The 17831-nt window shown below is 28.5% G+C and overlaps 1 protein-coding gene across 3 annotated transcripts in view; it reads right to left on the bottom strand.

Annotated features, from left to right (window-relative positions):
• The window catches only part of LOC149054452 (calcium/calmodulin-dependent protein kinase type 1-like), a 389323-nt gene that overhangs the window by 78295 nt on the left and 293197 nt on the right, over positions 1 to 17831 (bottom strand). For 2 of the 3 annotated variants that reach the window (XM_089229957.1, XM_089229959.1), the window contains exon 3: positions 6636 to 6698. The exons of the other annotated variant lie outside the window; for it this stretch is intronic. In XM_089229957.1, coding sequence (XP_089086083.1) covers positions 6636 to 6698 — 63 coding nt within the window. The remainder of the gene's footprint in view (positions 1 to 6635; positions 6699 to 17831) is intronic. 3 annotated transcript variants of the gene reach the window in all.

Here is a 17831-nt window from a genome sequence, read left to right as displayed (position 1 = left end):
TCCTTTCCTTTTATTTTATATTATTATATTTGTTATCGTGGTTGTGGTTATGATATATACCGTATTTATTACATATCCGATTACTACAATTTGATTGGCCAGTATAATAGATTGAGTTTTGAAAAATCAATGACGAGTGATTACTATTTTTTACCATATATATACCGGAGGTGGAGTGTACTTGCTGGATCGAAAGATTTTGTTTTTATACCGCTACGACGTTATATATTGTTATATTTAAAGTTTTTTATTTTCTTCTATTTTTTTTCAACCAAAACCGACGGGGAAACTTTATTTTGTTTATTTTCACCAAGTTTATCAGGATTCCCTAATTAGTATTGTTCTCTTTTTCTCGTGAATTACTTTGAATCTGTGTAAAAAAACCAAGGATTAATGATTCTATCTGTGACCTAATCCGTATATTTCAGACTCGAAGTAATTGTTCTCACTTTATCTCTATCTCTCGACCAAAACTCCACTGAATATATTTTATTAAATATTCTTTTAGGTCATATTATATAGACAGAAAATATTTATGAGTGTAAAAATATTTAAATTTATCACTTGAAAAATGTTCGAAAATAACACAGCCATTATATTATAATAACTATCGGTGGGTCGTGATTTCTTTTCTTACAGGCACAATAGAAATTAAATTCAAATATGGTATTTAATTTTCATTGACTTATCGAGACCATTTGTAATTTTTAGAAAATAATAAATCAGAAAAAATTTTTCACCGCCAAAATATGCGTTCCTGGTTGGCTAAAAACCATGACAAAATAGAGTATCATCATACGAATGTCATGATGCCGTACGATCGCAGTGCGCATCTTATCCACACCCGACTTATGATATATTATAGTTCTACTCTTTTGATTTATATAATATCAAAATTTTAATGCTACTCAATAACAAAAATGAAGAATTACCACGATGTAGACTAGGTGAAGAAATATTTGAGCTGAGTGCTTGTGTTCATATACTATTTGATACCTAGGTATCTAGTTTGTCACGCTAAAAAACACGATTAGGGCGCTACATCTGTATTTAATTAATTAAGTTTATTTTAGAAGTCAATAATTTTTTAACACAAGTTGTTTGTACAAAGTTATTTTGATTCAAAATTAGATTTTGAAGATTTATCAAACATTTTTAAGCTTAAATTGTAATAATTTAGAACTTAATTTTTTGAAACTAAATTTCCTCGACATCCTCGCTCAAAAAATACTCAAAATTTTATTTTACGAAACATTGTATTATTTAGAATTAAAAACATGAATAGCACCTGTCTAACCTTTTCGTTTAACTATATTCAATTATCATGAGGTCTTGGTATAATTTTTACATTGAATATTCGACAACTACCGAACATTGAATTGAAACTTTCTAAATAATCAGTTTTAATTTCATAAGTACAAAGCTTACAATTTTTTTCTGACGAGATTACATTGCTGTAATAATTACGGTATTGCCTTTACATCCTTTCTCGTATAGTTTAATAATTGAGCAGTGCGCACAGTGCGTGCGTGCAAAATAAAATTTAAAGACGTCTCTTTTATAAACGGAATCTTTTATAATACGACTTAATTTTCTGTGTGATCGTATGTCGCAAATTGTGCTTTTCAAGGAGCTGTTTTTTAATACGTAAGTCCCTCGTTCGTTGAATACAACGGATCTTGATGCATATCGTTTCTTACCTCCGTCTCACGTATATAATATTTCTATCTGATTTTATTGCTCTATATTTTATCATATATCTTTGTTTATTAGTATGCTTCTTTTGGGTTAATTTATTTATAATATTAAACTATAAAATATGTAGAATGTAGGGGCATTAACGCATTTTCTTCTTTCACCATTATAATAGTATAGTGGCAACAGTCCTCAACGCTGTGTTTTGATGTTTTGTTTTTAAACAGAAACTTTCAGTAGATTTTAAAAATTACTGCGACTTTATCGTGGACAGGTAAACTTCTGTCGTTTTACCAAATAAAAATACTGAGTATAGTTTATATTGTCTACATACATTTTTTCCTTGCCATATTATATTATCTCCATATATAGATTAAAAGGTATCTATAATTGGCATATTTTAAATTGTACGACGCAATTACACATTAAATTGAAATAAGTTAAGCAGTCGTCGTCCGTTCGATTTGATTATCCGCTGTCAGAAGCAGGTTAGACATCATCTTATATGTCCATCTCGTCGGATGAATCGGCGTGGCTGAAAACAGAAAATCAAACACAGTGGGGAAATATGCTTCGAATGTCCGGAGAAAAAAAAATCGTAAATCTGTAAATAATTATCATACCTGAAATATATATATGATATAAATAAAATACGTCTAATTTGTAAACTATAACATACTATAGTGCACACCATATCGTTATGTGGATAGTGGTTCAAATCGTCTACGAAATAGTCGTGCCATACATAGGTGGTAGTAAAAGTAGTGTAGTTTTGATGGGGGGAGGGATGAGTCGGTAAAAATAATAGTATCTATAAGTTATAGATTTTTTCAATATTGCTTTACGCCACAATAATTGGTTTAAGGATTTAACATAGAAATAAGATGATATAATTTGAACAAGGAAGAAAAAACATTGGCAATGAAGAACATTTAAAATAAATAAATCTGTAATTTGTAACAATTGCTGTATTGAATGTATTTTTATAGCAGTGAGAATACCTTTCAGTTGGATTTACTCCACTCCTCTTCACTCCACCATACAGGATAAGACACATTGCAGAGACGTGTTTATAGGAATGTTAAATTGTGGTGGATGGAATAGTTAATTAATGGCAAAGAATTGATCACAAAATCAATTGTACAACAATCAAATGTATGTACACAAATATATAACAAAATATATTTTATTTCTTTTGAATGTTGGTTAAAAACCAAAATAACATCACTATAAATGATTTGAAGTACGTCATAAAATGGTACATAAATATAACGGCTTAAAATACCTCGCAGCAGTGAGGTAGCGGTGGTCCTTACACACGACCATCATGTAAATGCATGCATACACGACACGCAAACACACACACACACACACACACATATATGGTATTTAACATAGCATAAATTGTACCTGTACAGATGCATAAAGATAATAAGGACCATATATTATTATGCTTAATTTATTATAATTATAATAGTATCGGAACCAGTCTGGTCCAAGAGCTCTGCCGTCCGATGTCCGGCCGCAGTGCCGCACATAATATGCGTTAATTCGATTTCACGCATGGGATTACAATGAGTGAATTGGAGCACTGAATACAGTGAGCATACGAAAATGATAATAATATTATTGTTAAGCCAGCAGACAAATGAACGGATGGACGGGCTCTATTAAATTTGATTTTAATCTCCTGTCCACCGCCGTCAGCCAGGTACGATGTGCAAATATCTTACACGTCGCACAAATTATGTAATAATATGCAACTACCCTCCTGAGTTGAAATATTAAATAAAATAAAAATAAAAATGCGAAAATGAGGTAAAGTAAATTAGAAAAAAATGCAACGCTTAGCTCGTTTAGGTGAACATTTCATCGTAAGTCTAAAATATTGCTCAACAAAAACAATATTTTAGGCAAAATTTAAATTTTAAACGTTAAAATCCCAAATAACATTGAAAAATTGGCAATAAATATTGTGGAAGGTCCTGGAATTTTAGTTTAGTCCTAAATATAGTATTTGCATATTATATTTGTAAATTTAAAAAAAAATATGCTATAATGCTATGATAAAATTATTAAATCTTAAAATATATAAATATGATTTTTACTTACGGTGATTTTGATTGTTAATTTAACCTATACCAATACTAAGGATCAATGTAAAAAAAGTACCTAAGATATTAAATCACTAAAAAAAAAATGTACCGATCATATTTATTTTTATTTCATTACATTTATCAGGTAATTTACACAGGAAAGCACATAGTATCATACTCTTTTATTTTATTACGAAGTATAATGCACCATGGAGTTTTAAGAAAATATAAAAATACGTCTTTCTTAAAATTGTGCTTTAGTAACTATAGCGGCATTTAGATTTCGTGCGTAGTTATTTATACGTATCAGTGGTAGCGCAAATTTATATTATTTACAAAAGAACAAACAATTTTATTTGACCCACCCTCCCATCTACCCATTTATTGATAAAAAGATCCCTTATTTCATTTAGGTATATAAAACAAACTATAAATGTAACTAATTCGGCTAAGAAATTTAAACTTAACATCCGAGTCAATAGGATTTGGTACACCTGTTTCTTATCTAACATCCACACACTACCCATTCGAATTTTTTTTTTAAATTATTCAGAGACTATAAACTCGCAGAATTATTATTCTCGAGCCACCACTGATAACTCTGATAAGCTGCCCGACCCACGCAAACTAGAAGACTGTAAAAAAATATATTGTTTGGAGCATGCACATGATTAATATTATCATAATATTATAATATATTCAACACTCAAGAAAATATATTTTTGTAATTTTGTCGTAATCAAGTACACTCAGATAAGTCTACAGTCCATAACATATCACTGTAAAACGGTGGTAAAAGGTGAAATACATAAAATTTGGTTGAACAAATATGGGTAAAAGGTATACGTGGTATTGTACCTACTATAATCGTTATTAGATGTATAGGTACAATAAGTGGCGGCAAATATTAGTCATTCAGTATGATTTACATTGGTTAGGTACAATAATGATAACAATTATATGAAGTACACTAAATATACCGATACGCAATTTACATATTGCATTGAACGCAATAATAATGATATTATTGGTCATTCGTGTGGGTTATAATTAGTCCATAACCTCATGCGATTCTTAACAAAACTAATACAACAATGCATTGCGCGTGGTCTAGCTATTATTATCATAATATTATGCCAAAATATTAATATCGTATACAATATATTGTGTTGAGTACTTGTACAATGCGATAATTTCTTTGTTACTCAAGTTAAAAAAAGTTTGTAGTTGACAGTTTTGGGGGTTCAGTAATTCTTCTAACGGTGCTTATCCACAAGTTATGTATGTGCTTTTCTATGCATGATAGTGTCGAAAATATAACGAGTTATTATTATCATTTATAAGAATTTATATTATAATAATATATATATTATCGATTAGTGATACTTCATAGATCACTTCAACTCCTTAGGAAATTATTATAAATTTGATAGCTGACTGTTCGATACTTGGAATATATAAAAATGTTGGAAAATTATTGTGATTTAAAATATCATAATCTTAAGATATCGTTATGATGATGAAATCTGACGATTTTGTTATGGTTATAAGCAATTTCGTTTCTACCGCAATATGCATTTTAATATAAAGAATAAGCCTACTTTAAAACGAATGAAAAATAGATCAAATGATCACGATATTTAATTATATATTATAATATATAAAACGTATGGTGTGGCACGGTGTCTGATAATGGCCACAAACGTGTTCCAAGTGCCAGCACCGGCCGGTGTCACTATAGTTCCCGGATGGGTTACCACCCCGGCTTCTATTGGTGAATTCTTGACATACACGCATGCTGGTGTTTCTAAAAAGCAATTCGCACATACAATAGCTAATGGCCAGAGTTTTCAGGTTCAAGGTCAATAATGATACCTATGGTAAAAAAATAGTATGGTGTTTTGTGTTGGAGAAATTACATCGCATTGCACACATCTTAAGTACATAATTATAGGTGTATGATAATAATATTTTAGCATAATTCATGGTGACTCAGTTAAGGTGAAAACTCATTTTATCGAAAAGTATTAATGATTTGGTATATACGGTTTCCACGTCCATTGAAGTCATTAAAAATTAATAATTTTTAAAAAAAACTTATTTTTACTGTTACAATAAATTATAGTTAGCGAATTTTCTACTTCTTCCAATGAAAGCGTACATTTTTAATTAATATTCCAATGCAAGGTTTTTTGAGAATTTCAGCAAATAAAAATCGAATTTTAAACGAGTAAGTAGTTATAAGGATTAAAAATTTAGGCGAGATGTGATCCGAAATTTCGCAAGAGACCTTTGTGGCACTGCACTTTACTCGTTATAAATGATTATAAATAATTAACTACCTACCGACGAGTTTGAAATGGGATTTTTATAAATTGAAATTCTTAGAAAAATAATCTGCTTAGGAATACGAAATTTAAAATTCGTGTTGTCATTAAGAAATGTGAAAAGCTTAACGTACACAATTACGATATAAATAGATGATATTTTTTTGCGATTAATAATTAATACTTTTTTGAGAAAATGAGTGTTAAACTCTAAATGGATTAACAGCTAGTGTAATAGGAATGAAACATATACTTGTTGGTGTTAGTAAGTAGTAAATTGTTTAAAAAGAAACTAGTTTACGTATAATGCACAATGCATATTATATGTACATAGTATTATAGTGACGGTGAATATGTTATATATTAGTGAGGCGATAGAAAAAATTATTGACACAAGACAAGACAAAACAAGAAAATTCAGATAGGTCACCGATATATGATAAATAATATATGTACGTATGCAACTAACTGTGATTACGAACCCTGATACCGACACCCGTGCTACATTTAGACTCACCATTGACCCTCGTTCTTATCGTCGGTCCCCGAATGATCACTCCTTTTCACCGACTTACTGAACCTAAAGATAGAAACGATTATGTATGTGTTTAATAGGTATCATTTATTTGCGCGGTTTACTCATCAGTGACGACTGAAAAAACAAAAACAACTGCAATATAATAGTTGTTGGTATGTGTATTATGACGCGTTATATTTGCAGGAAGATCGTTTCCACGCGGACCGGAAAATATCCACGTTGGGAATTATAATTATTATTTTGTATTGATTGTTCGTTTTTCTTAAGACATTTCCCGATTCACGATAAATAACAGTCACATTGTCTGATATACAATAAAGTGTAAGACACGTGCATAATAATTTTGATGTTATATTATTATAACGAGGGTAAAAATTCACATATTTCAAAAGGTTCGCGAACGGGTAGAACGAATTAATTTTCAAAAAAATTACATTATTGATGAACTCGTAACTACAATAAATTATGCTCAGTCCTTGCACAGGTGCGATATTATCATTTATAATGTATAAATAGAGATTTTTGCATGTTCTACAGTGGTGTGATGTTCTATAACATTATGTTGAAAATTATAAATTGGATGAGTGAAGGTTACAGATGAATTTCGGCAACTGTGCATGATATAGCTCATCAATAGTTAGAATTTAATAGATTGTGCTTAAAATTTCTAGACGTTATCTGTAAACGTTAAAAATCATATTTTATCTGAGCTTTTTCGATAACCGATTTCTATAAAACTAAAATTTTTTGTATAAATCTTGAGTATGAAAGTTTTATCTATAATAGAAAACTGATATTACGTTTTACAATGATGATAAACAATTGAAAATCAATAAATCAAATTTTTCACATTTCGTCTGATATTAAGCGTTCGTTTTGGATGGAAATTGATATTTATTTAAATTATTTATGAAAAAAAAAATAATTTGGAAAAAATCAACTTTTATTTATTTGTGCTGAAAATTTGGTACACACTTAATTAGGTAATTTATTACCTGTTAGTATTATTACACCTATTATTTTTTATTATTATTAGAAAAACTCAATAATAATATATAGGTAGCATATATATATTCACATATTATATATGTGAATCTTTAGTTGTACAAAACTTTAAAAAAAAAATCTCGGACAAAATGATAGTTTTAGAATTTTTCAAGTACGATTAGAAAATTCTGTAACATCAACTAGTAAAACACAACTTTAATCATTTATCAGGCTGTTACAGTGACGAATACTAATAAATAGAAATAGGTACCTATATCATATTTTGACACTACAAGAATTTTGTCATCTTATAATGATGAAAAAATTACACATCCTTGTGCAACGGAGTGCATTAACTCATAACGATAGAGTGATAAATATATACCTAGACGAAATTACAAAACAGTATTCGTAAATCGCGGACGGACGTGTCAACTTTAGGCAAGTAAGTTTATTAGTAAGTCTATGTCTGTTGCTTTCTAGAACTTTCTTCGAAAAAATTGTGAACTAAAGTAAGTATCATAATATTCACATCGATATAACATAACTACATAAGGGATGCATTTGTTGGTTAATCAAATTAAGTTTGATAATTCCTTAATATTGACAATAATTGTAAATAATTAATTATTAATGTTATTGAGAGACTTATTCGTTTCCGCCAAAACAACAATCTTCGTTGACGACAAATTTAAAAAGGGCTCGATTTTGTTTCCACCTAGACAAACATTGGTTGTTTTCCAAAATTTCATACGAGTAATATTATTTGTTTTATGGGAACTTTGTTGTTTTTTACAGTAGTTGTCAAGCAAATTGATAAGTGTTGAATATTTTGTTTTTTAAATAGTGGGATAGTTAATTAAAAAATTTAGTTATTTGTACAGATACTTAAGATTGAACACTTAAATTAAATATTGTTTAAAAATATGTTATTAATATTAGAATTTAATTTGTAGAACTGTTCATTGAAGTTTGGAATGATTCGTAGAAATTATTTGTCGTTCTACATACTGTTACTGAAATTGTATCACACTGTGGGTGGATACAAACTATATTTTCGAAAATATAATTTTCAGAATACCATAAAATTAGAATTATGTTTCAATTAATTGAAACAAAAAATGTGACTTGGCGGAAACGTAAACCAGACCATTTTCTAATTTTAGCGGAAACAATAGTCGAAGGAAACAAAAATTTATTTTTTAGTGGAAACGATCCTTGATTTTGAATAATATTGTTATGGTAGGAAAGGCTTATTTTACGGTTTTATGGTGTGTGTATGATTGTGCTCTTACCAGTTGGCGATGAAAATCCCATAAATTTCTTATGGGAAATCTGTAAAACGGTAATATTAAAGGTGACATTTGCAATATTCGATGTCACAAAAATTACAATTACAAAACTGACATGGGTACAAAAAAGCACAATATACAAAATGGTTTAATTAAAACTGTTTATAAGTCAAAAGCAAGTAAAATATAATAAAATTTAAAGTTATTAAAATAATTTACTTAAGCTGTGAATTTACAGCGAATACATTATTTCTGATTTGTGTAAGACAAATTTACTATGATATCACACGGATCGAAATTTTTATTTTAAACGGTTGGAGATAATATTCAAATAATTGTTTTAGTCTTTATTATTTTGCCATTTATGTATTATTTTATTAGCACACTTATGACGGGTGCTTATCGATTAGAGAGTTTCACACTCACGGAAGATACTAAATTAGTAAATTCACAGATTTTGCGTTTAAATGTGTACTTACAGCATACATAGCGATAGATCGATTTTCAATTTTTTAATAACAATATAATATTAAAATATCAAGTTAATTTGCTGATTAAAAAAAAAAAAACTATCTTCAATAGCGAAAGCAAATACTCGTGTATTTTAATCCACTTATATAATATATTTATTTAAAAGACAATATTTTTAAGACCTCGGAGTTTTTCGGGATTTCAAAAGCATTTATTACAAGGTTTTATATTGCGATGTATAATTCGGTTGTTATCGCACCTATTCGCGGGGAGTGAAATACGAAAAATTACCATAATTTATTATTAATTGGTAGCAGGATGCTGTTGAATTAGGTTCTGTTAGTTGTTGGATTTCGGTGTTTTCCCTTATTTTTTGTTTGTACCCTGGTAACTGTGGCGGTGGTATAGCATATTATAATTTATGATAATAATATGTATAAAAAGGCGATATTTTTGTTTAAGGGCTTCGGTTGTTAATAATTAAAGTATTTCGTGCTGAGCAGAGTTTCCGCTCCGTATAGGTATAAAAGTGATATGAAAACAGAAAGTATTAATATGATATTATAAATGGGTGATAATAATATTATATGTATTATATTATAATATAATATATTATTATTATTATTAAACTGCTGCACCAGGTGTTGCACTGTTACCAATTTGAAAACCAACAATAAAAACAGGTATAAAAAGCAGAGCATAATATTTTTATTATTATCATAATAATAATAATTATTATTATTATTTTAAAGCGTATAATATACAAGCGAACCTTGACATATTATATGCATGGGTGCCTACGCCGCCGTGTTTGCCGGCAGAGTTGTTAACATTTTTGAAATGGATATTTTACAAGAATCTGCGTGTAAGGTATTTACATACAACAACTCTAACGATAATACAAACTGAGAACAAACCCGTTTTTAATTGTCTCACCAAATAATTAAAAACGTGTTTCATTTTTATATGTTGTATAGGTAAACAAAAAAATTATAATACATTTTTGATTTAAACAATAATGCATTATTGCAAGGTGGATCGCTATGGTTTTGCAACTAGGACAACGCAATATTGTCATTTCTTGGACCCGTCATGGTGATACGTTCGGTATACATAATTATAATAAAAATATAATAATAAAAAAAAATTATGATAATATACTTCTATAATTTTTGTCGCATTACACTGTCCCGTCGATTTGACACACTTTTTCACCCTGTCGATTTACGCCATGACTTTAAATCTACATTTTTAAATCTTGTCTGTAGGACTCCAGATATTGAAGCAAACTCACTTTCTAAACAGTTTTATGCACCTATATATAAATAATAAATACTACATATGATAGTGTACGAATTGATTTTTATTTTGAAAACGAGTTCAACATTTATTAAGATGATATCAAAGTAGTGCGAATGAGGTTTCACTTTTCTCGATAAAACTTTTAATACTACCTAACCTAACCTAAGGGTGGCTAGAAGGCTTAGGCTCCATACCCTGACATAATTAGGACCCCCCCTCCAAATTATATTGTAATACAAATTTTTATATATGCTTCAAACAATCAACATTAAACAATGACTTATAGATTGTTATATAAGTAATCATTTATTTATAATATTAAAATATATCGAATATAAAAATAACGGTACATATAGTAAATAACCGAATTTAAAATTTGATTTAAGTGGACACCCCAAAATATTAGCCTCGAGCCATATAATTCATAATTAGGGTTCTGAGAACTCTTTAGGCCTATACGAACATACCAGCAATACAATTATACAGCTAAATCCACAACTGGTGAATTTTTTTTTCGGCTTTGTGAGGACCCGAAGAACCATTAATTAAATTCCAAAATGTTCGTTGTTTACGTATACGAATGTTTTATTTTTAATGCAGTCATATAGTAAATAGGAGTGGACCCCCTCCAAGTTGGTTTCCCACGGTGACTTTTTTGATTTTTTCGCTTTCTGTTTTGTTTAGTTTTGATGACAGCGCTGAAACTTCCTTTGTGCACAATATGATTATTTTATAAAACGGTTTTAACTTTTAATGTGATAATAAATCGTTTTTTTCACCCTTTTGAAAACAAAAATAGTAATAATAGTTATAATATTATAACTATACTATCTACTCACTGTTGGTATTTTATTACTATGGTTATGATTATAATTATTTTTAATTTTTTGCCACGTCAGAAAGTTTTTCTGTAGCAGCACCGATGGTGTGCAGTAATGATATTATAAAGACAATAGTGAAATAATATTGAGTAATTTTTACACAATAATAATTGAGTATGCTTAATGTAAAATGTTAACTATGTTCGTATCGGTTTTTTTAAAATATTAAAAATCACATAGTCATTCCTGTAGGTGATGCATTTAACAAAAGCACTCATTATTTAGGATTCTAATAACATCTTTGAATACAATTATTTAACACAATTCTAAGTAGTTAAAAATAAATAGATATCTACATTTTTACCATTATTTATCATTGTCATTTTTTACTTTTTATAATGCATTTTTTCCCTTGTTCTCATAATATTATTGGATTTATTTTACGTATAAAATTCGAATTTCGACAAGTAGGTTATGAGTGTTATAATATGTATTAACTATTTATTAAAGTATATATGAGCTATGTAGAGTATTACAGAGGTTTAATGTCAGTCACCTACTATCATTTTATATATCACTATATTTTCAAAAAAATGATAGGTAGATTAGATTATTAAAAATAAAAAAGAAGGGTTCTCATTTGAAAAACAGAAGTTTTTGCCGACGTTGAACTCTCCTATATATATATTTGAGAAATTGAAAAAATTATTAATGTAGAAACATACGTAAAAATTCTAAATGTGGATTGAGTATACTTGGTGAATCACTCTGAACGGAATAATATGCAATATTATGTCCTCAGCAGCAGTCGCATGATCGGTACAAAATTAGTATTATTTTCGCGATTAAATAACTACGATTATTGAAACGATAATAATGGTGCAGATATACACAACACATATCATCATAATACTATGATGTTATACAGGTACAATGGGACATAGAAAATTACGAATTATAACAATAGCGTAATTGCAATTGTGATTCGATATTATTGTGACGAGTCGGTCGGTCAGCCGACAACCAAGCGCATGCTTCTGTTTTAACAATAACCAAGGTATTATACTATTGGTATTACACTGACTGTATAATTGGAAATGTCAAATTATTCGATACTTTGTTTTCGTGTTATTATTATTATTATTAATATTATTACGATTAGTTTCATAACAATCAATGTTTTATTGTTATACGCTGTGAGCAATTTATTCGTAATAACATAATATTATAATACTGCTTATGGTTTCCAGATTTGATTGGCTTAGTGTAAATTTAGCAACAATGCAATGAAAATAAATCATTATCAAAAAAAAAAACAACCTAAAAAAAATATTTTTAAAAATATTCAAAAATGTGTGTTTTATGCCGTAAACATTTATTATAATTTCTGAAAATAAAATTTCGAAAATCGGAGTCTAACGCTATAAATTTCACAGCATGTGACAATTATTAAAAGTTAGTTTATTGTATCTAATACTAATAAACAATTATTAATAAATAATAGGTAATGGGCAATGAGGCAAATTGATAAGTAATAAATTATTTGATAATTTAATATGTAATAATGTAATACCATTTATACATAATTATAAGCCATTAGGTAACATTTCATAAGCCTTGGTTGATAAGTCGTCCAATTTAGATATTTTTTGTGAGTAATCAATAATCATTTCAAATCTTCTACAACTCAATAGGTACGTAATAACAAAGTTTCATAAATTCATTGAAATATTTTAAGAAGAGTGAAATTTTCAATTTAAAAAATTTCAAGTGAAATGTTTCAGAACCCCAGTTGTTTGTGTGTTAGTGATCCTATTATTGCGATGAGTCACGGTCCGTCAGTCGATTATTAAGCGTATACTTGTGTTTTAACAATAATATACTATTGCACACTACAGTCAGACCGTATAATTGGAAATATAAAACTATTCAACACTCCGTTTTTGTTTTTCTATTATTATTACCCCTATCTAAGTGTATTCGTATGGATTACGAATATACTTCATTTCTTGTTGTAAAATTCAAAATTTTGATGTCATACACTGCGAAAAATGTATTCATAATAATCAATAGGTATACTGCAATGTTTGTAACACATGGTTTTCAGATATTTTGATTGCCTTAGTATACGTTTAACAGCCAACGATAAAAATAATTCATTATTAATTATTAATTAATTTCGTATTATAATGACCGTTTGCAGACAAACAAAAATAATACGACGAATCTTATGGATAATCCATAATATCGAAACGAAATCATTTATTGAAAAACGGGACAAATATATCTCCCAAATATTAATCAAAATAGTGAATGATTTTTATTATATTTTATAAATACTCAATTTTAACTAAACGTATTTCAAAATTGTTTTCATCGGTATGAAATTATTATGGGTAAGTATTTGTTTATTTAATTTTATTCAAAATAAGTTCCCATATGGTCAATCTGCGTCAGAGCTGATTGAACGTAGGTATTCTGCAATTCGGAACACATGCGTAGTGTATACGCAGTGTCACTAATGAATACCTAGATAAATAAAAGAACCTAATTGCAGGGAAATGTCAAAGTAATATAAAATACAAACGATGTTTGACTAGATAAATGTTTATCGCTCGAGGATAAGTCTATGGCCCGACCGTATATTTAAACATTTTAAACTTTGTCGATGAATTGTCCGATGGATAGAAATGTCAAAGTATCTTTGAAACTCTTCACAAAAGGTTTATCGATTGTCCACCATTCCTTACGGTTTGCACTCGATTCAATTATTACAGAATCGCCTGGGCGTAATAAAATCGTTCCGCTTTTGAGATGTAGAACCAACGAACGATAAAAATAACTGTTAGGTAACTTACCTAACTAACCAAGTCAAATATTTTAATTGTATTTTTGGAAAATTGGATCGATGTTATTACCCACGAGCTGTTAAAGTTATCAAAAAAAAAAAAAAAAATCGTGAAAATATGGCGTAGGTACTTATATAATATATTATGACGTACAACTATATATAATAAGGTGAAAGCCGTGAGGTGGAAGAGTTTCAGTGAGAATTACACTGAAGTCGAGTAATTGAAATAGAAAATTTTATATTTTTGAAGGGCACTTTAAATTAAACAACGTTATTTTACGCCCGACTAAAAATAAACAATTTGCTTGTATTGTTTTATTTTTCTACGTTCATTTCGATTCTCTGTTCAAAAGTTTTATAAATACTTAAATTTTCGCGTAATGTATTGAATAACAGCGTGCGCACTTAAATATTATATTACATACACGCGAGTTTTTGAAATCGTTCGTCCCCGAGGATTCGAAAATTATTTTACTCATATAATACGATATAATATAATACCCAAAACATTATAATGTGATATTTTAATACGGTCGACCACCTATTTCCTGAAAACATATAGTTTGAATGTCGGATCAAACAAAAATGATATAGGTACGCTTGGTATAATTAATTGTTTTTAGAAATTATCGACAGTGTTGGAAATAAATTACTAAAATATCTGACGTAGTAAGTTTTCACCAAAAATATACCATTTTTTTTTTTTACCATAAAAGTTCACCTCAAAATCACTTCTAAAAGGGAGTGAAAAAATAAAACTTAATGAGTATTTTAGATTATCGAGTCTTATACTACGCTAATGTTTTTATAATTTTTCTCAATATTACAATATGTTTACATGTGGAAATAACTGTAATATATGCTACTCTCAAAAAAATAACGTATTCTTTTTATCGAAAATTATATTAGTTGCTTTGGATGAAATAATATATTATACTTTTATATCATATAGACAATGACAGTGAGTGAATGATAGTATTATGTAGTTATTTTTTTAAGAATTAATATAGAAACAGACACATTTTTTAATCCAGAATTATTAAATTATTTGTTTTTAACGAAGCACTGAAAATAAGTAAAAATTTGGTTGAATAAAATGGAAGATTTCTGAATGTACAAGTTATAAGTCTAGTAGGTATTTTGATTGGAAAAAATGTTTATAAAATGGAGTGTTTTATCACGGGCATATTAATTAAGAAAAAACTTATTGCAATAATTATAGTAAGTGAAAACTATTATACTAAAAAAAAGGAAACTTCAACTGTTATGTCACGAAAATTAACTGAAATCTGGTGCTATTCGAGTTTTTTTTTTGATAGAGGTGTCCACATTTAAGCTGGTCAGTTTTTTTTTTAAATCTTCATTCCAATTTTTCTCCATCATTGTAAATATAAGTATTTTATGTTGAAATGTTATCGTTATAGGAAGGTTTGTTATTTAATATTTTAATGAATTAAAAATAACATTGTAAGACAGAAATCGGTTTTGTCGAGCAAATGTATGACATTATCAATAAAACCTATTATACCGGGTGTAACAGAAATAACAGACTAAGGAAATAATATTTGTAATAATCAATATTTAAACAATTCGGCTTTTAATGTTTTTGTAAAATTTTTATTGAAAGCTAATAATATGTATACAAATAATTAAGACGTGTTGTAAAAGTGTTTCGATGTGTCACGTAGGTCACCAGAAGAAGTGATTCGATCCACTTTATTGGTGTCTATCTTAGCTTCCTATCGAGAAATCGTTTTCGTGTGACATGATGTGCGACAAATATTTCATTGAAAGAAGAATTTTTCCGAAGCACTCACGATCAACGCAACTCCTTACCGAATTGCTTCTTTCAATTAAATTGTCGCACACGTTACATGATGGGAACGGTTTCTCACTCATGTCCGTCATATTAATACTCTAGCTTGGTCCAGCTATTTCAAGACTGAGCTTTCATATAAATGCTGTAGATCCAAAATCACGAGTACTTTCTCCAATTCTTCCGAACAATACTTGCACCGTTGAACTTAATTGATTCATATGTATGCAATTTATGCTATTTGTTTTCGAGAAAAATTATTCTTGCTACCTACTGTATAGAATATTATGTTTATGATCTGTTAGAATTTATTGTCATCGCTGGGTTTTCAAGCCAGTATCTGTTGTACTCACTTGCATTCAAAGCTACTATGTAAAATCAAAACGTATTATAAGGAATTGAAAGAATATTGATAAGATTGTTATGACCATGAGTCCACGATTGAGGTAACTGTCAAATAATATGTTCAGTGGTAGTTTGTAATTTGTCATCATCGTAACTATTTTGTTTTCAATAATCAAAGGCATTTTTTTGTTCTAAAAATAATAGTTCTTAAATTCAATTTTAAGACAATAATTTGTCTATTTATTGAAGTAAAATAAATTATTTAGTTTGAATGTTAAAATACCTAATCATAACACGCAAAATTATAATATGATTTTATTCCTATTATAGACTATAGAGCCCCTAATATCAGGGGCATAATTAAGGGAGAGGATGAGTGGGATAGATTCCCCAAAACTTTTATTTTGATGCTAACATTTTATATTTGGTGAGGTAGGTTACAGATTTTGCTAAAGACATAATATAATCTCTCCCCATACCAAATCCATAATTACGGCACTACTTAATATACCAATATTAATTTAGAATTCATTATGATTTGAAAGTTCAAAGATAACATAATATATTGACTAAATATTAGCAGAAATCATTGATTAAATTACATATCCTTATAATATAACGAACGCTGAAGTGTAAAGAGTTGCTTTTAAATAAGATAACTACGTATTACCAGGAAAATTTTATTGCGCTATACTAAAAATCATTTTTTTTCCTATTCACAATTCATAATTTAAAAAAAAAAAACACATAATATATTGTATAGTAAAGTTTATATACAATCCTTCTCATATTATCATTTAATACTAAACATAATATAAACTTATTGATAAAAAAAAATAAAAAAAATAAAAAATAAAAATATTCAGCTTCATAGACATAGCATTGTACATAGTAATGCAATAAAGTTCTAATAACAAATTGCGTTTAGAATTATAGTGGAAATCGAAATTTGTTTCCAGTACAAAATATATAAGTCATTTGACTCGAAAGGAAACGATTGTGCCCCTGCAGTCGTCACTGTTCAATTCATACATAGGCTGTCAATTTTATAGTGCACAAAGAATATTAATAGCTTTATAATATTATAAAAATGATTTGAATCGCAGCGAGCGGAATAACATGAAAACTTTCCTACACATAAGTGCAATATATACTTCAAAATTCATAAATACATATTACATAGTATCTGCCATAGGAAGTAAAATAAGTCGAGACTTGGCGCATATGCCTTGCGGAAAGAAATTGTATTATTTTTTATTTTGCATATTTTACAATTTGCTATTAATATGT

Source organism: Diuraphis noxia, unplaced genomic scaffold (assembly GCF_037042655.1).
Source record: "Diuraphis noxia isolate RWA-SAM2 unplaced genomic scaffold, SU_Dnox_SAM2 contig0006, whole genome shotgun sequence".
NCBI lineage: Eukaryota > Metazoa > Arthropoda > Insecta > Hemiptera > Aphididae > Diuraphis > Diuraphis noxia.
Note: the sequence above shows the minus strand (reverse complement) of the source record. Positions and strands in the feature narration are given on the sequence as shown.